The sequence below is a fragment of the Notothenia rossii genome (genome assembly GCF_949606895.1).
Source record: "Notothenia rossii genome assembly, chromosome: 7".
NCBI lineage: Eukaryota > Metazoa > Chordata > Actinopteri > Perciformes > Nototheniidae > Notothenia > Notothenia rossii.
Window position 1 is genome coordinate 45351557 of NC_136905.1, and position 25355 is coordinate 45376911.

Sequence of the window (25355 nt, forward strand, 5' to 3'; positions counted from 1 at the left end):
TCCTATAACGGAGGGGCCGTCATGGCCATGCGAGGGAAGAACTGTGTGGCGATAGCAGTGGACCGGAGGTTTGGCATCCAGGCTCAGATGGTCACCACAGACTTCCAGAAGATCTTCCCCATGGGAGATAAGCTGTATATTGGGCTGGCAGGACTGGCCACTGATGTTCAGACAGTGTGAGTGTGTAGACCTCCACCTTGTTCTCTCAAAGTGACTAAACAGTTGTGAACACCAGGGTACTATGATGACAGGATTGATTTACAACTCTATAAAGCTACAACTCTCATATCTAGATTAAGTAAGACTTCTCATTTAGAGAAAGCCTGGAGTGTCAAGTACAATACTAAACCTATAATGTTTATACCAACAACAAAAGTGTTGTAGTTGAATAGTATTACTTTACATTCTAATAAATAGGGGAGAAAACGTTATTATAAATTCTGCTATCCATAGCTTTGAAATAAGTTAGATTTGTGATGACTGAATTCAATGTAAATATCTGAGGATTGATGGACGTCTTTGCCTTGTGTGTAGATCCTAGAGGCTTAAATTCAGACTGAACCTGTACGAGCTGAAGGAAGGTCGCCAGATCAAGCCCAAGACCTTCATGAGCATGGTGTCCAACCTGTTGTACGAGAAGAGGTGAGTGCACTGAACTTAATATAGACCCATGTCCACATTTAAGCTGCTTACAGTAGGCACAAATACCTGCATAAATGTTAAATATGTCATGCTCTCATCAGGTTTGGGCCATACTACATCGAGCCTCTGATCGGCGGAATAGATCCAAAAACCTCCGAACCATTCATCTGCTCCTTGGATCCGATTGGCTGCCCCATGGTGACAGAAGACTTTGTTGTGAGTGGAAGTTGTGGTTCTCTCCTTGTTGCATTATTATTTGCACAGTGGCAGCTCTTTAACCTGCATTACAGCACCTTCATATTCACTGACCACACTCACTAGAGAAAGTAGGGCTGTGTGATATATTGCTATTGTAAAAAAGATGTTTACTGAAAAGATTAAATGATACTAAGAAGACTGAATAATACATGGTTTCTTATTTACATTTACAATAACCCTCAATGGCCATACATGGGAGCGTCACCAGACCAATTGTCATCTCTAGAATATTGTTGAATTAATTAAGCCTGAATGTAGATGAAAGTTGTATATTGAGTAGGGCTACACAATTTACAACACACAAAAAGATGTTTACTGAAAAGACTTGAACACAAGATGTTTGAACACAAAAAGATGTTTACTGAAAAGATTAAATGATACTGAATAATACATGGTTTCTTATTTACAAGACTACAGCTCCATGACTTTACTCCAATGGGACGACAGACACTGACAGATTAGACAAGGCACAGCAAATAACCCCAATCTTGTCAATTAATGCTAGTGCCTCACCTGGTTTTGTTAGCATGTGCTCTATGGGCACAGCCCTGCTTTGCAGAAGCTGATATTTTCTTCTGACTAATCCTATGACTCTTTCGACATGAATACGCACATTAGCTATTTTTCTTGTCTCTTCCACCTCGTATGCTGACAGCTGACTTTTCCCCCTGGTGAATGCAGGCATCTTTAGTGAATCACAGTAAAATCCCACACTATCGCCAATATCGAACCCACGGTCTGCTAGGACAATATCTCCAGGTAAGATGTATTTTAGGAGCCCACTCTGTATTGTGATCTGTTTATCACTAACTTTTCCTCCCCAGGCACAAGATATGTAAGTGACATAGCCTTGGGGAGCAACACCAATCAGAAATGTAACAGTATGGTGATGCTTGTAGTTGGACCATGTTTGTGCTCTAGCTAGTAAATTAGAGGGCCTCTCAATAAAAACTTCAAAACAGTCAACAATCACAGCAACTCTACATCCAAATGCCTGTCTGAATCCCATTGGCATTGTAGCTTGAAGTACATGTCGCTCTGGCCACTCAACTATAAATTCTGTACTCTCATGAAGTATGTCAATTAACTTATGCCAAATTCTAGTAGCAGTGGAGAGAGAGATGTTGAACCTGAAAGCCAAATCTTTCAGAGGGAGATTTAGTCTCAGCCTCAGCAAAACTAAAATGAACTGTTCAAATTTGGAGAGCACAGACATAGGGCCACAGGTGATGTAGGGCTCGCAAAGTTGAAAAACCTGAAGTAAAACTAAGAAGTTGGGGAGCCCGGTGTAAAACTTTGTCTTCTCTTCGTTGTTCTCAAAGGACTCCTGGTTGAACTTTGTGTCCAGTCCGAAGATCTCCCAGCTCTGTTGTGTTCTGTCTCAGAACATCCTCCATCCTCTCGATGTCCTCTACCGTTAAATCAGTCTGGCATCCTGCATCTGCATACAATATAGCAGTAGCAAGCATAATTAGTTATTTAAAATAGTCAAATATGAATGTGAATTGTTGTGAAGTCATCTTTTTGACAACCTTTTTACAGAAATGCAAGTTCTCTGTTCCAATTATTGCAAATTCTCAAGTTAGTACTCTATTTTCTAAACCTAAACCTAATTCAAAGTTTGCATTGATTTTATGACAATCACATTTGTAATATTTAATAATAATTCTGGTGGTTAATTTACCTTGTTGGTCATTTAATATCCCACTGGTGTCCTCTAGTTGTGGCTGCGTCGGTTCTGGGCTCTCGGTTGTCTGCAGGAGATCCAACAAAGCCTCTGCACATTCTGATTGTCTTTGTTGGTCTTCCTTGAGCTCCATCCTCTGACTCTGATCTGGGCTTACTTGTTGTGTGGTAACCGAGGCTAACAGTGGGAGCCCAGTCTACCGACTCAACGTCACCCAAAGTGCTAGGGCACCCTAAAAAGTCCCAACAAAGTCCATATTAGACTACAGGTAACTTAAACATGATCAGTATTACTAAGTAAATAAGCATTTAACCACAACCCAATAATACATAAACAAAGCCACAAAAACCAAGTTAGCTAATACCTCTGATGAAGTGGTCGCTGCAGACACGTGCATTAGACGACTCTGCTCCTCCCGACCGCAGATGTAGGTTTGAAAGCCATTTTTTCCGGCCTTCTTCGGTTAGCTTCTTAAATTGCTCAGCTTTATGGACGACAACCTTCGGCACTCGGTAAAACCTCTTGTTTTTCTCTCGGCCGGATCGATTGGAACAACCGTAAACTACACAACACACCGGCATTTTCACAATGGTAACAGCAGCTAGATCCTCTGTAGAAAATTACTTCCTGACCTCCAATGGAATTTCGCGCCAAAGGAACGCAGCGATGTGACGTCAAGTGAAACCAAGCTATTGAACTAAAGCCCATGCTGCTACCTCAACCCGAGGCATTACACCCTGTCGAACAGTCAATTAATTTTCTCTCACAGACACTTCACTGCAACATTTTACTTGGTAGCAGAAGCACCTAATAAGAATGGGGGATCGTTAGACCAACCAACTCATTAGATCGTTAGACAGACAACGCTAGCTAATGTTAGCTTATGGAGCTCAGCTACAACACAGTTAAGCTAACCAAAACAGTTCTATATAATTCTTGAATTAAACAACTAAGCAAAACCAATCCTTCATAATTTAGGAGTATTTCATAATTTAAACATAACTTACACTTGGAGCGGGAGGCGCGCGACCAACAGACACCATTTTACAGATGACCTCTGACCTGTCAGCTCCGGACTGCGCAAAAAGCGTAAATGAAGCGCTACGTCACGAACGCAAGAAATCCTACCCTCGTGGGGGCGCGCTCATGTGATTGGCCCAGACTGGAGGAGACATCTGATCGGCTATAGATGAGAGAAATTAGAAGACAATTACAAGTACGAATCGGGTGAGCGTCAGGGGAGTCTCAAAAAACCCACACACGAATGCACAGCGATCCATGCACAAAAAGTGGTTTGTGTTTGCAGGTTCAGGGGATTTAAACAGAAAACAAATGTGTGTGGATCAAAAATACATATGTGGATCCGGAAATACAAGTGTGAATCCTTTTGCGGATCATGAAATACAAGTGTGAATCCTTCTGTGTGCATGTGTGTATTATGAGACTGTTCTGAGCCCATACTGTTGGTCATACTACAGCAGAGAGTTTTGAAGAATATGCTTTTGAATAATTTTGGGGAATATTTATAATGTAAATCTTCAATAAATATAGCATCATCTTAAATAACTTTACTATTATACAGTATATTTCTACCAAACTCACTATTTGCATTGTTGTTGTTAGCATCTGGGTAGCTAGCTGCGCTAACGGATATAAGAAGCTGTTTCTCAAACAATGAGAGGGAGAGCTCTCTCCTGTCAGACTGAGAGAGATAACAGTTCAGTGAGGTAAGGGACTCTGTTTAGATAGTTAACTTTAGTCTAGTTATCTCAGTGGTTCTCAAACGTTTTGGTCACCATTTATGAGAATAAATGAAAAACAGTTATGAAATACGATGACAGTAAAACAAGAATAAAGTTTAAATGAGTTATTTGTAAAATATCCATAAAGAAAAAGAAAATCTGTTTACAGTTCTGTTTCATATGGGTGTTGAGAGCTGTATCCTTAAATTCATTTTGCTCTCAAAGTGCACCAGGTTGATGCATTTAACTTCAATGTATCACTTGTAAAATAGCACTTTACCTCTGCTTACAGCTATATGCAATTTTATATGCTGTAAGCTTATTATCGAGCCTTCATTGTAAGAGTACACTTTGTATGTGCGCGTATTCCACTGTAGCGCCTGGTACATTAATGGGAAACCCTAGTTTGTACATGTTCAATACATGTGTAACACTGTACACATGAACGTTTCTTTTTTCGGATCACCAAAAAAAAAATCTCACTCCAAGCTGAACTCAAATGTTGGCAGCCCTGCCTAACCCTAACCACTCCCTACCTTTTTACCTAATCCTAATCTTCCTTCCTCCCTCCCAAAGCTAAACCCCAAAACCTCTCCTACTGTAAGAAATTAAAATCAATGTTGATATAACGTAATTTAAATTAAATACAGGGTTTTAATATAAAGCAGTTTTATTCTGAAAAAACCGGAAGTTCACACTAACTATTAACTTAACACTTTTATTCAGAAAATTCTTCATTTCCGGTTAGCATTAGCATGTGGCTAACGTTTTGAAAACTGTGAATTGAAGGTGAAATGTGATGTTGCACACTAAACACACTGGGATTAACACTCATTTATTGACGCTGAAATAACTTTTATCAGGGAATGTTTAAATAACGACAGACATCAGAATTATATATATATTAATAATATAAGATATAATATGTTACCTTTAGCCGCGTTGACACTGGAGGACTTTACCCACTTTAGTTCCGATATAGTTCCGAAATGTCGCGTTCACACCAAAAAGAGCCAGAACTCAAATTAGTTCATGAGAACCTTTTTAACCCCTTTTCCATCCCTGCTAGAGAGCAGGGACTCTCATGCCGCTCTCTTGTGAGAAAAGAGCTATATTTCTGATTGGCTGGGCGGATTGTAAACCACGCCCCATAAAAGAAAAAAAAAGTGTTGTGAAGCCACCATTTTATTAGCATTATTAGCATTAGCATTAGCCCAGCGCAGAAACGCAGAGACAGACTAACTTATGGCAACACAAAATAAAACATGGGAGCGGTGGAGATGAGGAGGTGTCGGCGTTCTGGCGATTTACTCGGAAGGCTTCAGTTGAAGCTGCTGGGACTCCCAGCAGCTTCTACTGAGGGACTTCCGGCCGGGGATTTTGGGCGGCAGTATACGCCGTAAAGTTGTTTGCGGCCTGCCAGTAAACCCAAAGCAGAAGAAGAAGAAGTGACGTCAGCGGCTTCATTTGCCTAATCCACCCCCAGGGACTTATTCCGGTGTGAACGCGATCTGTACTTAGTTAATCAGAACTAAAGAGTTCTGATGAACTAAGTTCTCATGAACCTTTGTGGGAAAGTACTGCGGTGTGAATGCGCCTATAGTGACTGGGTAAGTACACAACACGGGAGTCGGGACGTCACGTGCCTCAAAGGTTGAGAAGGAGGGGCGTCACATCACGTGTCTCAAAGGTTGAGAAGGAGGGGCGATCTTGAGGTTGAGAAGGAGGGGCGTCGAGGTACTGCGCACTGCAGTGAGGGTTACTAAGCTAAGTAGCCTAACAATTAGCTACAAAGCTAGCAGTGAGTGAGCGTTCAGACACCGGCGCACACACTCAAACGGACTCGTGTGCCTGACTCTACCAACAGGCTTTCATGATTCTGTTTAGATATGCAAGTATAAGCCATGATAGCTTATTTTATTGACACGCTAATTTGATATGAAAATCAATGGAGGCTGAGTTAACTTTGTAGGAAAACCTACCGTCCATGATGCCCCTGAGCTGTGTTTTATTTTTTAACTTCATATTTTTCATTTCCTAAAACATTTATTTTCCTCAGAGACAGCGTGGTGTCCAGAGTCTTATCCCGTTTCCCCACTTCATCTGAGGGGACAGCATGGAGGGGGGGCATGAAGAAAAACCTGCACCATCTTCATCCACGCTGGCATTACTGTTATCACTTGCTCAGTGTCATTTCATTTGACCAAATGTCTTTACATATGCATTTAATAGATGTTATTATTATCCACCTTTTTGTTTTATGTCCTTTTATTTAAAACATTCTTTGAAACTTCATCTTCTGGTTAAAATTTCAATAAATGTAATTTGTATAATCACTCTTTTGTCTCATATTCTATGTGAAAATCTTAAAGATTCCATTCAAATCTGTTGATTATTCATATCTTCCTCAGGCTAGGAATAGTATGTAGAGTTTTTAATGCTAAATGTATATAGTTTTCTTACAGGATATAGAATGACACAACACAGTTTGTATCCATTGTGTGTGAATGTGTGAATGCTTCAACTCTTCAGACCAACATAGTAAGATGTGAGCATGTTCCTAATTGTGTTAGTATGCAACCTGGTCTGGTCTGTTTAATAAAGCAAATCTGCCACTTTTATATTGTAGAATTTGTTAAATTAAAGCAGTCTTTAATTGTTTGTCCTAAACATAGCAATATATGCTTTCGAAATGTAACATGTCTTTGAAAAAATAATAGTTTATACAGTTTATATTGTGTATCACCTTTAGCTTGAAAATACATTTTAATCTATAAAATAAATAGACAGACAGACACTTTATCAATCCCAAATTGGGAAATTATTTAACAGCAGCAGTGTGTTCAGGTATTAAAATATTTAAAGTTGGAATAAAGTATAAACTACACAACACAAGTCTAATGCACAGCAATCCATAAGAGAAGTCCGATATGTTCATGAAAACTCCCCAGGAGACACCAACACTAACGTGGCCGAGTGGACTCCGGAGTTTGCTGCATGAGTTGCACTGTATGATCTGTGGTGGAGTGGGCTGTCACTCAAAAACTGAGTAGCCAATGAGGACACACCCCTGAAAATCCCGCCCACCTGGGATGTTTGTGTGAAAATCTCAAACAAAAAATTAGTCAGCACAAACGAGAAAGCTGCAGCGAGAGCAAAAGTCTGATCATTGAGAAAGAAGAAACAAGAACTGCAAACAAAAACCTATGTTAAAACAAAGAAAAAATACTTATAGTTTAAATGATTACACAAATGATTTGTTTGCAATTTATAGTTTTATTTTTGAAATTTATTTTATTTTGCTTGACTTTTTTCTTTTAAACTCATAGTTTAGCTTTATTCTGAGAAAGTGTTGCTTTATCTTTATGATACAAAACTAATCCCATAGCAGTGCAGCCTCCGACGCTGCAGCTTCATGCTACTCCCTTAACAACGGTCAATAAATCCTTGACAGCGGTCTGTCTGTTCTGGATTAACAACGTGTCACGTTGAATTGACCAATCAGAATCGAGTATTCAACTAAGCCATGTAATAATGAGTTGAATACTCAATTTGAAATGTAATTATATCTTAGATGTTATAACTTTCACATACATTTGGTTAATTTCATCCTTCAGTGACTCTGAACATGGGAATCATGACTATCCTACTCCCACTCATTACAAATAATAAACAATGATATGTGATATTGATAGTGACTTATTCTTGTGCTTTGTCTTGTCTAATCTTCCACCCAGACCTGTGTGTGCAACAGCCTCAACAAGACAACAGGAAGTCGCAGAAAAAACCTGCTAAAGCCAAGACGCCTGTAAAAGGTATCCTACATTACTCCTACAGTGTTGTTTGCAAATTGGACATAACATTAATACTTTAACTTTGAATTTTAGACATTTGAAATGTAATTATATCTTAGATGTTATAACTTTCAGATACATTTGGTTAATTTCATCCTTCAGTGACTCTGAACATGGGAATCCTGACTATCCTACTCCCACTCATTACAAATAATAAACAATGATATGTGATATTGATAGTGACTTATTCTTGTGCTTTGTCTTGTCTAGTCTTCCACCCAGGCCTGTCTGTGCAACAGCCTTAACAAAAGAACAGGAAGTCGCAGAAAAAACATGCTAAGGTCAAGACGCCTGTAAAAGGTATCCTACATTGCTCCTACAGTGTTGTTTACAAATTTGACATAACATTAATACTTTACCTTTGAATTTTAGACGTTCAAAGTATTAATGCTGCTTTAAGTCAATATGTGTTGCACCTGCTAAAGCAGTCTTTGGAGCTGCCATGTTTTGTTGATCTTTTTTTTCCAATAGAATAAGTGTAAGTTGTCACGATTCTCATGTTATGTCACGTTTATAGTTTTGTAGGTTTGGGTGTTTTTGCTGTTTTCCATGTCATGTTTTCCTTTGGGGTATTGTCTGGTCCTTTTCCCTGTGTTTTCCTCTTGTCATTAGTTTCCCTGGTGTGTCTAATTGTCTGATTATGTTCACCTGGGCCCCTGTGTTTTCTCCTCCCTCCTCACCTGTGTCTTGTTGTGTGATTGAGTCTTGTGTGTATTTAAGTTCTGGGTTGTCTGTCTGTCTTGGTCGGTTCGTCTTGTTCCCTGACTAGTTCTGCGGTGAGTGTTCTGTTTGTCATTGTACACATATATCATAGCCTTGAAATAAAGGAAGTTTCAGTTTATATCTGCATTTGGGTCCTGCTTGTTTCACAAACCGTGACAGTACGAACCGACCAAGAAATGGGCCCAGCAGATCCGTTCGAGTCGGAATTATTAAATGTTTCCTTTTTTTTGGCTAACTGCTCGGATAGATGGAAGAGAGCACCCGGAGTTAAGCAGCGGGAGGCTGTATTGTCAGAGGCGCGCCAGATGGGTAGAGAGAAACCAGGTATGGTGAAGTTCTTACCTGGCTGGATTTCAAAGATCCTCCCTGTGTGTGATTCCCGGCCTGCTAGCCCCCAGGCATGCTAGCTCCCGGCCTCCCAATTCCCAACCTGGCACCATACGCCTCGGTGGTTTCCGTCTGCAGTCAGCCCGTGCTTCTGCCCCAGTTCCTGCTCCTGTCCAGGAGTCATATTCTGGAACTCGTCTGGCTTATGGAGGTCCACGGAGTATTCAGGCGGCTGCTAAGAGGAGGGGTCGCAAGGCCAAGCAGGCAGCTCAAGCCCCAAGAGCCATGCTTCCGGCTCCAGAACCGGACCTTACAGACATGTTTCCGGCTCCAGAACCGGACCTTACAGCCATGTTTCCGGCTCCAGAACCGGACCTTACAGCCATGTTTCCGGCTCCAGAACCGGACCTTACAGCCATGTTTCTGGCTCCAGAACCGGACCTTACAGCCATGTTTCCGGCCCCAGAACCGGACCTTACAGCCATGGTCCCGGCTTCAGTGCCGGCTCCAGTAACCATGGCCCCGACTCCGGCTCCTCGTCACCTGCTGACTCATCGGCCGACGCAGGCTCATCGAGTCCTGTCGGCGTACAGGCCGACTCCAGCACCTCGTCTCCGGTTGGCTGTCCGTCCGACGCCAGCTCCCCGAGTCCTGTCGGCGTACCGGCCGACTCCAGCACCTCGTCTCCGGTTGGCTGTCCGTCCGACGCCAGCTCCCCGAGTCCTGTCGGTGTACCGGCCGACTCCAGCACCTCGTCTCCGGTTGGCTGTCTGTCCGACGCCAGCTCCCCGTGTCCTGATGGGTGTCCGCCCGACGCCAACTCCATGTCTTGTCAAGTTGGAGGTCCCGTAGACTACTCTTCTGCTGGGGGTCCTGCCAACCCCATGTCCTGAGCCGTTGGATGTCCCGCAGACTGCTCTTCTGCCGGGGGTCCTGCCAACCCCATGTCCTGTGCCGTTGGAGGTCCCGCAGACTACTCTTCTGCCGGGGGGCCTGCCAACTCCATGTCGTGTCCCGTTGGAGGTCCCACAGACTACTCTTCTGCCGGGGGTCCTGCCAACCCCATGTCCTGAGCCGTTGGAGGTCCCGCAGACTGCTCTTCTGCCGGGGGTCCTGCCAACTCCATGTCTTGCCACGTTGGAGGTCCCGCCGACTGCTTTTCCGCTGGGGGTCCTGCCAACTCCATGTCCTGTCGCTTTGGGGATTCCGCCGACTGATCTCCTGCCGGGGGTCCTGCCGGTCCTGTGTCCTCTTCCATGGGGGATCTTGCCGACACCGGCTCCTGACCGGCCTCCGGAGCTGTCTGGTCTTCACCCCTCCTCGGACTCTGCCTTGCCCCCTGGCCGTCCGCCCGAATTCCCCTTTTTGAACTCTGCCTTGCCCCCGGGCCGTCCGCCCAAATTCCCCTTTTTGAACTCTGCCTTGCCCCCGGGCCGTCCTCCAGACCCCCTCCACCCACCCTGCTGGATTTTTGTTTTTTTGGGACGTCTGGAATTCGTCCCTTGAGGGGGGGGTTATGTCACGATTCTCATGTTATGTCACGTTTATAGTTTTGTAGGTTTGGGTGTTTTTGCTGTTTTCCATGTCATGTTTTCCTTTGGGGTATTGTCCGGTCCTTTTCCCTGTGTTTTCCTCTTTTCATTAGTTTCCCTGGTGTGTCTAATTGTCTGATTATGTTCACCTGGGCCCCTGTGTTTTCTCCTCCCTCCTCACCTGTGTCTTGTTGTGTGATTGAGTCTTGTGTGTATTTAAGTTCTGGGTTGTCTGTCTGTCTTGGTCGGTTCGTCTTGTTCCCTGACTAGTTCTGCGGTGAGTGTTCTGTGTGTGTATGTGTATGTATATATATATATATATATATATATATATATATATATATATATATATATATATATATATATATATATATATACCATGGCCTTGAAATAAAGGAAGTTTTAGTTTATATCTGCATTTGGGTCCTGCTTGTTTCACAAACCGTGACATAAGTGGCACACGTCACTAGCTTAAAGGGCCTAGCAAGCTGCAGGCTTGACAGAATAACTTCAAACAGTTGTCAAAGAAAAAGTTGTAATTGTGTATTGTTTGTAGTTAATCAACATTGATTTAATATAATCTTACTAGTAGTTCAAGTATTAATTTGTATTGTCTTTTTTGGGCAATCAGCTTTTAGTCATCAGTGTTTGGTTTGTTACAAGCACTGGATTTTAAGAGATTGTTCTAAATGACTATTTACTATTTATTTTTTAGTATCATCCTTTTAATCAGATGGACATTGCTATGGTGAAATTATTTCAGGTTTCCAAATGAAATCAACTCATATTTTATATATTAAAAAGAAACAAAAGCTGTGACTTTTACGATTGGGTTATGCTTAGGATGAGTTAATGATAGTAACCATGCAACAATGCAGTTTATGGTGCTCAAAATAAATGTCATATAATCTAACAATACATTGTCTCTAATATTATTACACAGACCCCTCTGTGCATCAGCCTCCACACAACCGGGCAAATACATCGCCATGGACTGAAAAGGGTATTTCTGGTTTATTATGTCGTGAGTGCTGTATGTATTGCAAGATTCATTTTACTCCAGCCCTTACTGTAATTTTTTTTATGTAATGTTGACTTTTCTCAGCATTGTGTGTTGTGTTTTATGATAAATACTACTTAATAGTTGTTATAAATCACAATGAATCCCCAACATAAAATGTTATCTGATAATAACAAAAAAGGCGGTTGTATTTGATTGTAGTAATGGTTCTTATATCTCCCGATCCAAAATGTAACATTGACCTGGCTGCTACTTGGACATAAACATGCATGACTGGCAAAAAAAGAACACTGACATCATCCGTAGCAAATATATAATCTCTCTAAAGTTGTCATTTTTATCTGTCATTCAAAATGTACAGTGCTTCCAACTCTGTCGGAGCATCCGGGAACCTCTGCAGAAAAGGCACAAGAATACGGTAGGCATGTGTTTCACAGCCAGCTACATTAATTCAAACAGTGCTCAGGTATGGTTTTATACTGCTTTGATTATTTGCCATTTTGCTATTGGTTAAGGAGAGGGAGATTGTCAAAAGTTTAAAATGTAACAGTATTTCATTATGAGGCCTTCATTTGTTTCAGAAGACCCCAGTCTACAGACAGCTCTGCAGGAGGCTCAGCAAATGATATATGGCCAAAATCAGGAGATTGCCACCTTGAGAGAATGGGTTAATATTCTAACGGAGGACCGTAATTTTCTCAGGGAGAGACTTAAAGAAGGTAAAGATGATTTGAGGAGATTACAAGTTTAGAAATGGTTGATTGTGATGAAACAATTGCTGTTATTAGGAAATAATTACTTTATTTGTTTTGTGTAGCTCTTGCACTCAGAAAGGAAAGGGGAGGCGAGCTAGCCGCGAAGATCCCACCTGGAGATCAACCACCTTGACAGCGGAAAGAGGACTCGGATGAATCGGACCTTTCGTCATCTAGCGATTCATCCGAGTCTGAATCAAGTTCTGAATCATCTGAGGACAAGAAGCCCAAGAAGAAGTCCACGTCCAAGTCCAAGTCTAAGCGCAAGCTCAATCGCAAATCGGACAAGAAAAAACGGAAACATTTGCGAGGTATGTACTGACTTTTTCAAAAACTCAAGTGATACAGTTGTCACTCCAAAATGAGGTTGGCTTAGCACTTAATCAATATTGATATAAAATAGAAAGACCCACCGAGATTGCAGAAACATGTTATACCTATCCCCGACAAAGTCCTCAATAGTAGCCTGTCATTTCAAAGTATTACAAAAGTCACACAACTGCAGAGGGCAATTGTTTTTAAGAGAGATGTACTACTGTCCACCATAAGCAGGTGAAAGCCATTACCACAGAAGCTGAAAGATGCCTTGCTTGTCAAGGTGTCGTGTCAATTTTGTTACAAATACATTACCTGCAAAAAGGGGATTGATTTATTTTCACTATAATTCCATCTATAAGTAACAGCCTATCAGATGGGGGACCCTGGGACAACATCTTGAACCAAATGGGCATCCGTGGATTAATTTGTGTCAGTTTATGGGTGTTTAATGTGAAAAAGTTTGTTTGTCGGAAGTCTGCCATGGTAGCTGGATCTAAACCTCTCAGTCTCTCTTTCAAAGATTACAGTCGTCATGGACATACTGTATGTGTCCTTTTGCCTTTCACACATATGATCCTAGCCTGTGTATTTACTTGATTCCCACTAGCATCTATATGCACACATATTGCAGTCAGCTAACAGATGGATCCTTTACCGCTCGACAGACACCCCACTCTGCTGGTGTTTTATGAAAAGCGTGAAGACACAGTCCTCACTAACTTTTTTAATTACACATTGTTACAAAGTGGCATTTGTCATTCTAACAAAAATCTTTGGTAAGCATACAAGCTCTGGCTTCCCATACATTTTTACCAGATAACAGTCAAGAGTATCATTTTGTAGTAACTCATTAAATTAAAGTGAATAAACCTGACAAAATGTAAAAATAAGAACCCTGCTAAGTGCATTGATCACGCACTTCATTTTATGGAGGTCATTTGAGTGCAGGGAGGTAGTTATAGTGTGGTCCTATAAGGTTTTCTTGAGTTGGACTTGTGTTGCGTTGAAACATTGCTAATGCAACTTAAGAGAGCTCTGACTCCAGTGTGTGTCACGATTCTCATGTTATGTCACGTTTATAGTTTTGTAGGTTTGGGTGTTTTTGCTGTTTTCCATGTCATGTTTTCCGTTGGGTTATTGTCTGGTCCTTTTCCCTGTGTTTTTCCTCTTGTCATTAGTTTCCCTGGTGTGTCTAATTGTCTGATTATATTCACCTGGGCCCCTGTGTTTTCTCCTCCCTCCTCACCTGTGTCTTGTTGTGTGATTGAGTCTTGTGTGTATTTAAGTTCTGGGTTGTCTGTCTGTCTTGGTCGGTTCGTCTTGTTCCCTGACTAGTTCTGCGGTGAGTGTTCTGTTTTTGTCATTGTACATATATCTCATAGCCTTGAAATAAAGGAAGTTTTCAGTTTATATCTGCATTTGGGTCCTGCTTGTTTCACAAACCGTGACAGTACGAACCGACCTGAAATATGGGCCCAGCAGATCCTTTCAAGCAGGAGATATTGGAGTTAACCGTTGCTTTGGCTGTCTGCCCTAGTCGATGGTTGGGAGCGTCCAGGGGTCAGCAGCGAGAGGCTGTTCGGGCTGAGGCACATCAGAGGGCAATGGAGAAACCAGGTTTAGTTAAATTCTTACCTGGCTGGATTTTGGACTTCCTCTCAGTGTGTGATTCGCGGCCTGCTAGCCCCAGGCAGGCTAGCTCCCGGCCTCCCAATTCCCAACCTGGCACCATACGCCTCGGTGGTTTCCGTCTGCAGTCAGCCCGTGCTTCTGCCCCAGTTCCTGCTCCTGTCCAGGAGTCATATTCCGGAACTCGTCTAGCTTATGGAGGTCCACGGAGTATTCAGGCGGCTGCTAAGAGGAGGAGTCGCAAGGCCAAGCTAGCAGCTCAAGCCCACACAGCCACGTTTCCGGCTCCAATACCAGCCCACACAGCCATGTTTCCGGCTCCAGAGCCGGACCTTACAGCCATGTTTCCGGCTCCAGAACCGGACCTTACAGCCATGTTTCCGGCTCCAGAACCGGACCTTACAGCCATGGTCCCGGCTTCAGTGCCGGCTCCAGTAACCATGGTCCCGACTCCGGCTCCTCGTCACCTGCTGACTCATCGGCCGACGCCAGCTCCCCGAGTCCTGTCGGCGTACCGGCCGACTCCAGCACCTCGTCTCCGGTTGGCTGCCTGTCCGACGCCAGCTCCCCGAGTCCTGTCGGCGTACCGGCCGACTCCAGCACCTCGTCTCCGGTTGGCTGTCCGTCCGACGCCAGCTCCCCGAGTCCTGTCGGTGTACAGGCCGACTCCAGCACCTCGTCTCCTGTTGGCTGTCCGTCCGACGCCAGCCCCCCGTGTTCTGTTGGCGAACCAACCCACTCAAGTGTCGTTGGAGGTCCCACAGACTGCTCTTCTGCCGAGGGTCCTGCCAACCCCATGTCCTGAGCCGTTGGAGGTCCTGCAGACTGCTCTTCTGCCGAGGGTCCTGCCAACCCCATGTCCTGTGCCGTTGGAGGTCCCGCAGACTACTCTTCTGCCGGGGGTCCTGCCAACTCCATGTCTTGTCACGTTGGAGGTCCCGCAGACTACTCTTCTGCCGGGGGTCCTGCCAACTCCATGTCTGGTCCCGTTGGAGGTCCCGTAGACTACTCTTCTGCCGGGGGTCCTACCAACCCCATGTCCTGTGCCGTTGGAGGTCCCGCAGACTACTCTTCTGCCGGGGGTCCTGCCAACCCCATGTCCTGTGCCGTTGGAGGTCCCGTAGACTACTCTTCTGCCGGGGGTCCTGCCAACCCCATGTCCTGTGCTGTTGGAGGTCCCGCAGACTGCTCTTCTGCCAAGGGTCCTGCCAACCCCATGTCCTGTGCCGTTGGAGGTCCCGCAGACTACTCTTCTGCCGGGGGGCCTGCCAACTCCATGTCGTGTCCCGTTGGAGGTCCCGCAGACTACTCTTCTGCCGGGGGTCCTGCCAACCCCATGTCCTGAGCCGTTGGAGGTCCCGCAGACTGCTCTTCTGCCGGGGGTCCTGCCAACTCCATGTCTTGCCACGTTGGAGGTCCCGCCGACTACTCTTCCGCTGGGGGTCCTGCCAACTCCATGTCCTGTTGCATTTGGGATTCCGCCGACTGCTCTCCTGCCGGGGGTCCTGCCGGTCCTGTGTCCTCTTCCATGGGGGATCTTGCCGACACCGGCTCCTGACCGGCCTCCGGAGCTGTCTGGTCTTCACCCCTCCTCGGACTCTGCCTTGCCCCCGGGCCGTCTGCCCGAATTCCCCTTTTTGAACTCTGCCTTGCCCCCGGGCCGTTCGCCCGAGACCCGTCCTCCAGACCCCCTCCACCCACCCTGCTGGATTTTTGTTTTTTTGGGACGTCTGGAATCCGTCCCTTGAGGGGGGGGGTTATGTCACGATTCTCATGTTATGTCACGTTTATAGTTTTGTAGGTTTGGGTGTTTTTGCTGTTTTCCATGTCATGTTTTCCGTTGGGTTATTGTCTGGTCCTTTTCCCTGTGTTTTTTATCTTGTCATTAGTTTCCCTGGTGTGTCTAATAGTCTGATTATGTTCACCTGGGCCCCTGTGTTTTCTCCTCCCTCCTCACCTGTGTCTTGTTGTGTGATTGAGTCTTGTGTGTATTTAAGTTCTGGGTTGTCTGTCTGTCTTGGTCGGTTCGTCTTGTTCCCTGACTAGTTCTGCGGTGAGTGTTCTGTTTTTGTCATTGTACATATATCTCATAGCCTTGAAATAAAGGAAGTTCAGTTTATATCTGCATTTGGGTCCTGCTTGTTTCACAAACCGTGACAGTGTGCAGTTACCTTTCTATTGTATTCTTACTATTTCTGCACAATTTGTACTGTACTTGCTGTGCATAAGTGGGTGCTAAAGTTGACTGAACTGTGTAAGAGTTTGATGATGTAGCAAATATGAAATTGTGAATCAATGTGCAGCACTGCCACTTTGATCAAGCTCATTTTGTGCTTTCTATTGTCTTACATTGAAAACTCCAGACCACTCCATTCGCCGGTACAATATGGTACTGGAGATGGTAAAAAAGGAAGGCATCAGCCAAGCTGTTGCATACACCAGGCTTGGTGTGGATCGCAATACAATTGTGTATCAGGCGCCAATTGCTGAAATTGCCTCCGTAAACCCAGAGCTGTACAAAACCTTGAGGTCCAGCTTCAAGAGGAAGGACAGCATCAAAAGATTTGCTGAAACCTGTAGGGGCTTTTGCGAGCAGGAGCCTACAGCTTCAGCAATCCTCCAAAACAAGGACAATAGACCTTCACTTGATATTCGCAGAATTCATGCTTAAGTACCCAACTCCTTGTTTGAACCGGAGCTCTGTGTTATGAAAATCCATATTCCTAGATGGGTTAAACTGTTGTTGTTCTGTGTCACATGGTGCTAATTGTGCTTGGCAGGCCTGCCGGTGCATAACAGCCCACTCCAGTGATTCTGGTGTCACCCATCTCTCCCTGTGGCACTCAATTAATATTCTGTTTTACAAAATAAAAGTATTTTTTGGTGAATAAACAAAATCGTAAAATCTGCAGTACATTTTGTGTAAATTCAGTGACCTTACTACCATTTTTCCAACCCACCCCATGAATTGCTTAATACATTCTATTTCATACCACCATTAATCATGTTATTTATCAGTGTAAACGATGGAACAGGTCACCACTTTATTTGAAGGGGCACAAACATGATGAAGTAATGACAAAGTCATGCTTAGTTGCTCATGATTACTGTTACGGTTCGTGAAGGAAGCAGGACCCAAATGCAGATTTAAACTGAAAATTCCTTTATTTCAAGGGTATGATATCCACCACGCCAAAACAGAACACTCACCGCAGAACTAGTCATGGTACAAGACGAACCGACAAAGACAGACAGAAAACCCAGAACTTAAATACACAAAAGACTAATCACACAACAAGACACAGGTGAGGAGGGAGGAGGAAACACAGGGGCCACAGTTGAACATAATCAGACAATCAGGGAGGGAAAGCAGACAGACAGCAACAGGCAAGACAAAAAAACAGGAAACAAAGGACAGAAAAAGACAAGACAAAAGACAAAACCGACAGATCGTGACAATTACAACACTTGGAATTGCTGTGACTGGTCCGTTTTTTGGCCTGACACTTTAACTGCAGATCTATGAAGACATGAACATCATTAATAACTCAGAATTCATGATGATTGAGATACCTTAGTTGATGCATTAATTAAGGTATTGTTCTTGCATTAAGTCATGCATGAGATACCATTAATACCTGTACATTACTGATAGTTCATGAAGTACTACATGAGTACTACATGAATTAATTCATGCTTTTTCATGCATGAATTCATGATGATTCATGTACCCTTACCGTAAAGTGTTACCCAATCAGGAGAGATATTTGATAGTTGGTGCTTGAGAAGACTAAACATTTATCTGCAGATCTCTATAAAGTATATTCATTACTCGTTATTCTCGACTAATAGTTAATTAAAACTGTATATAATTGCTATTTTGCACATCCCTTTTAAGATTTTCTAAGGTTTATTGACATATCATATACATACACAACTACAGTGTAGTTATGCAATGAATGAAAAACTTGGGTCGCAGGTTCCTCAACAGTGCATTACAAGACATCTATCAATATGTGTGTATACCTCCACCATTAAACTGTCATATTCTGCACATTTCTTATACTATCTACATACACAAGAGTATAATTAATGTGTACAATATCAGTTAAAATAAGTGCTTCAACATAGTTAACATTGCAGGAAAGCAATATACTAGACGTTAAGTACTTTGTCATTTCTTTATGTATATTGTTGTGGGAATGGAAAGATAAATGAAAGATATATCCGGATATATCCATTTAACATACAGTATGTATGTTTATTATAACATTTTTATGTGTGTCAAAATGAAAGACAGCCCACACGTTGTGATCAGCTGTTTTAGCGCAGTTCTCCAGTGAAGGGGGGGAGTCTCCCTCCGCAGCCGGTTGGCGTAGTTTTGGCACAATTCCGTTGTACAGACCGACGTTAACAGCAGCTCTGTCTGTGCACACGGAGACCGACTCTGTCGTCCGGTGATCTAACCACCTTCTGGAAAAGGTTCACAAGTACGTCGGTACGCAAATGTGCTTTGTGACACAAGTGACGGTATGCATTTCAGATTATGTACTGTACTATTCCTGTACTACAGCAAAAGTATCCTCCGTCGGGACTTCCTGCAACAACACCACGCCGTTATCTTGATTCTGATTGGCCAGAAGACATTATCAAAGGTATTCTATTGAGAAGATGATCACTACATGACAAAAGTTTTCAAAACCGTGTCTGGTCTTCGGTATTTCCAGACAAGTGGCTACTGAAATCAATCTTACTAACTGCTGTCTCCGCAATTTTCGGCGCGAGTTGGCGGACTTTTTTTGCTTACTTTAACATCATTTTTCATGGTGGGGCTAAGCCATTTCTTGGTATGGGTGTAGCCTACCCCAGCCATACACTGGCACTGCCACTGGTGGGATGTATGGGGCGGGCCATTCTGCACATGCGTTAAATGCGTTAAATATTTTAACGCAATTAATTCAAAAAATTAATTACCGCCGTTAACGCGATAATTTTGACAGCATTAATTATTAGTGTAGGACACTTATGTATGTATAACATCTGAAGATGTGTAGTTTTATTCATGTTTTTACCGGTACTGACATAATGAGGTATTTATTGTAATTGCGCTGCTTGATTTTTCCTATCAGACCCTTCTATATCTTGGAACTATTTCATTTGTTGAAAATCGTCAGTGTATTACTACGCATTGGAGCCAGTTCACATATTACGCCTCTATTCAAGCTTATTGGCGGCTTGATATTGGAATCGGCTCCACTGAATAGTAATACACATAATTAACAAAGAAAATATTTTCAAGATATACAGAGTTCGGCAAGAGCATCAAGCAGCAGAATTACTCAATATATGTTGTATTCTCGTGTGAATGGTTCATGTTATTTTTGTGGTTTTGTTAACTGACCCCATGTTCTGCTATTCATTTTTGCCTAACAATTGACCAGCTGGCAGGGAATCGATGACTGCCTGCCTGAGTTAATGTCTGCGTCAATACCGGTAAGTAACTAATACCATCTTATGTTAAAGAAATCTAAACTGTCCCTTTTAAGTGTGAAAAGTAATGATTTGTGCTTATTCAGGTTTCAAAGATTTTAATTGTAAATAAAAAAACATAATGATTACAAGGAAATGAAAGGAGTCTTACCTCTGAATGAATTCCAGAGTACCGGCTGCCTCTTCCTGATACTGAAGGTTGAATATAGTAGATCGCAAAGACAGCAGCAGGTCCCGTCAAAAAGGTTGGTGTGATGCCCTCAGATATGACACGGCCCTCAAGGGTGATCATCCATCGCCGTCCTTTAGTGACTTGCCCGGTTCCACCTGAAAGTTAAAGTAATAGCAACATCAGAATGCATCTCACCTTGCGTAAACATCTGCAAACTCAAAGAACAATGGCCAATCTGATATATAATAAGTCTATCAATGAAATGCATACCAAGCAGTATCAGACGAGGACTGCAGGTAGAGTGAGGGTTGTCTCAACGTCAGCTGCAGTGGCAGACACCTGTAGAGAACAGACAAAGACACTAACCAAATGCATAATGAAACATATTATGCATTAATGTTGATTAGGCTAAAATATGTCAACAAGAAGCCCAGTATAATTAATTACTGGCTGCTTTTCTGTACCACCTGTGTCAATCTTCGTGCTGACATTTATAATAAACCAAGTTGGCTATGAAATCAACATTGAAATAAATCAATAAACACACATTAACATCAGCTTGCTCTCCTCTCAAAACCACCTTTCTACTTATCCCAACTCCATTCCAACCGTCAAGTTTGTTTAGTGTTTTTTTGTCGTATTTGCAGCTATTAACAAGGGGCAAAGATATCAGCTAGCTAGCTAGCAACAACCGCTAACGTTACAGCTAACCAATCTTAAGAAAATGCACAGATGATCCAAAACGGTTAGCATTTGATCAAACACAATGACTCTGAAATGCAAGGAAATATAAATGTTTGAGCTATTCAAAGAGGCCTCATAAGTGACATTTTAAAATCACAAACTCCCTAGCTAACTTTAGACAGCTGGCTGGCTGAGCATCAGTTTGATTTAAAAAAAAAGAAAAGAATGAATAATATAGCCTACTGACGAGGAAAATAAGATGGTTTTTAATCACCGTCGAATTTGTAGATGCACAACCCAATTGATGCAGATGATGCAGGACTTCTTGTTGATCCGCACATGTCCTCCGAAATGCGTCTTTCTCTGGAAAAGCTGCTCTCTTAATGACGTTTCTTATCCAGCCCCAATATTACCGCAAATTTACAAAAAATACTGTTGTGTACTGTACTTTAAAACATTAGCATACTGTTTAGGGTCCCTGTGCTGCTGCATCACATTGGCCAGCCCACAATGCATTGCTAACTACAGTACAAAACCGTATTACATGAATACAGTAGATTAGTGTTGAAAATTGGCTGTAAATTAACAGCAATTGCTTACAGTGTAGGAAATCAGGTTCAGAGGTAGAATGGCTGCATTTTAGGCAGCTAAGAAATAGCTTCATATCGCAAATCAAAAGTGCTAAGTCTAAGTATTATCTGTCAGTTACCACAAAAAACCTGAACAAAACTGGCACTATATCGGACAGGGCCACTATGTTAAATTGTTTTAAAGGTCACATGTCATGGCCATTTCCACTGATCATAATTCCATTGTTGAGGTATACTAAAATAGAAAAATACTGTGCAATTTTCCAAACTCACATTGGTTTCGCATACATCATCTCTGTAAAGTATGTGTATTCACTCTCTGTCCTAAACGGCTCGTTGGAGCTCTTGCCCCCATCCTCCCTGTGAGCCCAGTGTGCTCCCATTGGTCAGCTCGGCCACTCTGTTCTGATTAGTCAACCACCAGAGAGGCTCCGCCCATGTCTAACAGTGCTTTTTTCGGCTAGCTCTGAGCGGAACATCAGGCGTCGGCACAGCCGTATATTTTATACGCTAACTAACCGAACTGTACCTACAACTGTTGTTATAGAAGAGTAAGTTATTTTTACCTGTAATACACTACTACTGTTTGATGAAAAATCAAATCATGGTTTGCTTTATATGAATGATATGTTATAGGAGCAAATGGTTCAGGGAATAAAGGCTACTAAGTATTTCCATCAAACTTTATTTTTAGAAATGTACAAAATGAACATGTGTAAATATACATATATACACTGTATATCATCCATTCCTCCCCTTATAGGCGTTTTCGGCATCTTGCCTATTGCAGCTTTGCAAGCGGCTTTTTAGGACGAGGCATCAGAGTGGTCATCCCGTGTGTGTGTGTTGTCCGCCAGATATGCCAGGAGTTTCCTGATCTGGCAGGACGAAATCAAATGCAAATCACAAAATATTAGAGAAACTTAGTTGTTTTAGATTCGTTAGTAGTAGTTGTGGTAGGAGTGTGTATCTATCTAATCAACACAGTTAGCTTGACAGCTAATATGCTAACCTAAGTTTGCTAGTTATTCAGTGTATTATGCACTTTGAACAACAGCTAGTCTAGGCTAGCAAGAACATGTTTACAATTGCAATCTTATACGGGTAGTCTGCTACGTTCGGTCATTCATTGTAGCTGGCATGAAAACAATGTTTTCCCCAAGCGGCAAACTCTGGGGAACAGCCGGGACGCCAATACGGAAGTGCAATACACTGCAGTTCATACATGGGCCGCTAGGGACTGACTGCAGAAAGGAGCAATTTCCATAGACCCCCATGTTAAAATGTCCAACTTTACAGCAGAAAAAAACATGTTTCTACTAGGGCTGGGCGATATGGTCTCTAAATGATATCGCGATATTTACTGACTATATCGCGATATACGATATATATCGCGATATTCTGAAATGTCCTCTAAAAAAAATAATATTTTTTTATTTAACCCCTTGATGTTTACAGTCACGCCAGTATGATGATTCTAGTAGTCCCTGCAACATATGTCTGCATTAAAAAAATCGACTAATAACGAAGAAAATGAACACATTTGTTGCCTTAGTAATTTATGCACTAACTACATTACTACTTGTACTACAACATTTGAATCATCAGTTCTTCCTCATTTTCCTCAATTGTTCATATTTGGTTTTTGAAAATAATGATATTGTGGTCATTGTTCAAAAATGTCTGCTATTATTATGAGTAGTATTATTATTATTAGTATAATGCGCTTTCTGTCTTCCTGTCATTATCAGGAGTTAGAAATGTAATGGCTATCTAGTAGATTAGATTTGAACCTTCATTCTCCTAAACTGCTGGGACATTTCCCTATAGCCAATACCTTTATATTTTCTTCTCCTCACTTACTTGTCAGCATAGGTCGGCATTGATGTACAGAGCCGACAGAAGACCTTGTTTATATTGGCATCATATTGAGAGGTGCAGTGACGCGTCCTAAAACCAGGAAGTAAGCTGCTGGTGCCCTCGACAAAAAAGCAATGGGATTTCTCCACAGGGTTTTGGAAAATAGCTGGAAATAAGGTCTGTGGAAAACAAACCTGTTTGATAAATGCACGTGTTGTTCAGCCGGATAATCTCCACATGTCTTCCCTAGTTTAATAATGTTAGAATCATAAATCTAATCGATAGATTATAAAAGGGTTTTAGGACGCGTCACTGCACCACTAGAAGCCAACTCCATCGATCAAGCTGGCTGAAACTTTCTCTCCCTCTTCTTCTCATGCTCCCTGTCACTCTCCTTTAACTCCTCCGGTGACTTTCTTTTATTTGAAGATAGTTTTTTGCCCGGCGCTCACGGGCAAACTGGAGCCAGCGCGAGCAGGCTCCCGTTTGCCTTTCACCCAACAACGACAACCGCCTCACGAAACGCTATGTTGTAGCGTTAATAAACGAAACAATTTAACAACATTGCTTGTTGGACAGGACAATTTTAACAATTTAACAACATTGCTTGTTGGACAGGACAATTTTATTTTTTCAAGCAATATTTTTAGTGGCCCGAGCGGGCAAGTGGAAAGTACGTTAAGCTGGCCCGGGGTGTCTAAATAGTGCTTCCGAGCCAGCGGGCCATTTATAATGTCGAGCCCTGCTCTCTGTCACTGTGCATGTGTGTAATGTTTGTGTGCAAGTTAGACGGGGCCTGCGTGTGTGCCTGCGTGTGTGACTGTGTCTATGAGGGAGAAAGGAAAGCTCATTTTGGCCGCGGCGGGAAATTGATTTGACAACATAATACTCGATGTTCACGATGTGGTCATTTACGACATCGCATGGAGTGCAATCCACGATGTATCGTGTAAACTCGATATATCGCCCAGCCCTAGTTTCTACCCATGGATGCAATAAATATTATTATCGATATAGTTACATTCCACCTTCATGATTATGAATCTGTGAGTGAATTGTTTTCTAACACGACCCTTTTATTTATATTAGTTTTTGCATAAATTAGGGCGTGGTGACTTTGATGGACATGTACATTAGAGATGTTAAGATTCACCGATTCGCATCGGTGCACCGGCATAAACGTTCAAGATGCGAGTGCACCGGTTGAAAGAGTGCACATCGGCTACAGTTTGGGTTGAACCGGGTTGAACTCGCGATGCATCGATTGCGTAGCGTCTTTGCATCGGTAAAAAAACGATTCATTCATATAAAATCCCCTCATCTTGTCGACGCTCAGCAGAGACGATCTTTGATATTTGCTTCGCCACTACGGAGGCCGAGAGTCTCAGTTATCAACACACACGGAAGTTGAGGAGAAAGAGAAACACAGCGCACCGAAAAATACCTACAAATCAAACGTTTGGCAACACTTCGGATTGTTCAAGAAAGACGGTGTAATAGTCCTTTATGCTATATAGTTGATCGCAGGTCATGGAGAGTACTAAGGTATCCGTAGACCTTTGTATGAGGTATCTTTATTACTTAACAGGTCTACAGCCATGATACATAGATCCGTCCTAGATGCGGACTTGCATACACACAGTATCACTCCGCAGCTGCACCCCATCAGTAACGTCCTGATGGTATATGTGCGCGGCACTATATATTTCAGACGGTCAACTTGAAAAATCGCTCGCAAATTGTTAACGATGCCGAGCCGCTTTAAAGTACACAAGTAGTTCGAGGAACTTAGCGACGCACATAAAGAGGCGACATGGGGTCTGCGGCTGAAAAGAGAAACCTGAAAGTTAGACATATGAGTTAAATCACTCAGTGAGGTGTTCTGTCAGAGAGAGTGGTCTTTAGTTTACAGCAGCCTGTGACGGCCAATAATAATTTAAATGTCTTCCTTAATGTAAGCAGTTATGAAATACCTTTTTGTGAAAGTTTTTTAAAATTCTTTATTGTTCATATAGAACCCACTGCTTTCTGCTCACTGGTGAGTTAACCTATGAATGAGTGTTAAGCACAT

The 25355-nt window shown here is 42.6% G+C and overlaps 2 protein-coding genes across 4 annotated transcripts; both read left to right on the forward strand.

Moving 5' to 3' along the window:
- On the forward strand, positions 1-1652 carry LOC307013154 (proteasome subunit beta type-3-like). Its single transcript, XM_079640409.1, has 3 exons — positions 1-174; positions 542-642; positions 744-1652. The coding sequence occupies exons 1-3, from the start codon at positions 22-24 to the stop codon at positions 961-963; spliced, it is 474 nt and encodes a 157-aa protein (XP_079496535.1). The 5' UTR covers positions 1-21; the 3' UTR covers positions 964-1652.
- A 7113-nt stretch (positions 1653-8765) lies between these two features.
- LOC307045978 (uncharacterized protein) lies at positions 8766-17392 on the forward strand. 3 transcript variants are annotated; one of them, XM_079692064.1, is made up of 7 exons: positions 8940-8959; positions 9154-9230; positions 11709-11768; positions 12148-12204; positions 12368-12505; positions 12604-12852; positions 16852-17392. In XM_079692064.1, the coding sequence occupies exons 2-6, from the start codon at positions 9212-9214 to the stop codon at positions 12672-12674; spliced, it is 345 nt and encodes a 114-aa protein (XP_079548190.1). In that variant the 5' UTR covers positions 8940-8959; positions 9154-9211; the 3' UTR covers positions 12675-12852; positions 16852-17392. The 3 variants fall into 3 exon arrangements, with proteins under 3 accessions (XP_079548188.1, XP_079548189.1, XP_079548190.1); XM_079692062.1 differs by having other exon boundaries at positions 8766-9230; XM_079692063.1 differs by having other exon boundaries at positions 8766-9230; positions 12371-12505.
- The last annotated feature ends 7963 nt before the right edge of the window (positions 17393-25355 follow it).

Bases quoted from the DNA above. Each gene is read 5' to 3' on its own strand.
- LOC307013154 (XM_079640409.1), top strand. From the start codon at position 22: ATGGCCATGCGAGGGAAGAACTGTGTGGCGATAGCAGTGGACCGGAGG. The intron at 175-541 runs GTGTGAGTGTGT...TGTAGATCCTAG, and splicing joins TGGCCACTGATGTTCAGACA to AGGCTTAAATTCAGACTGAA. The intron at 643-743 runs GTGAGTGCACTG...TGCTCTCATCAG, and splicing joins AACCTGTTGTACGAGAAGAG to GTTTGGGCCATACTACATCG.
- LOC307045978 (XM_079692062.1), top strand. From the start codon at position 9,083: ATGGGCCCAGCAGATCCGTTCGAGTCGGAATTATTAAATGTTTCCTTT. The intron at 11,769-12,147 runs GTATTTCTGGTT...CAAAATGTACAG, and splicing joins ATCGCCATGGACTGAAAAGG to TGCTTCCAACTCTGTCGGAG. The intron at 12,205-12,367 runs GTAGGCATGTGT...CATTTGTTTCAG, and splicing joins AGAAAAGGCACAAGAATACG to AAGACCCCAGTCTACAGACA.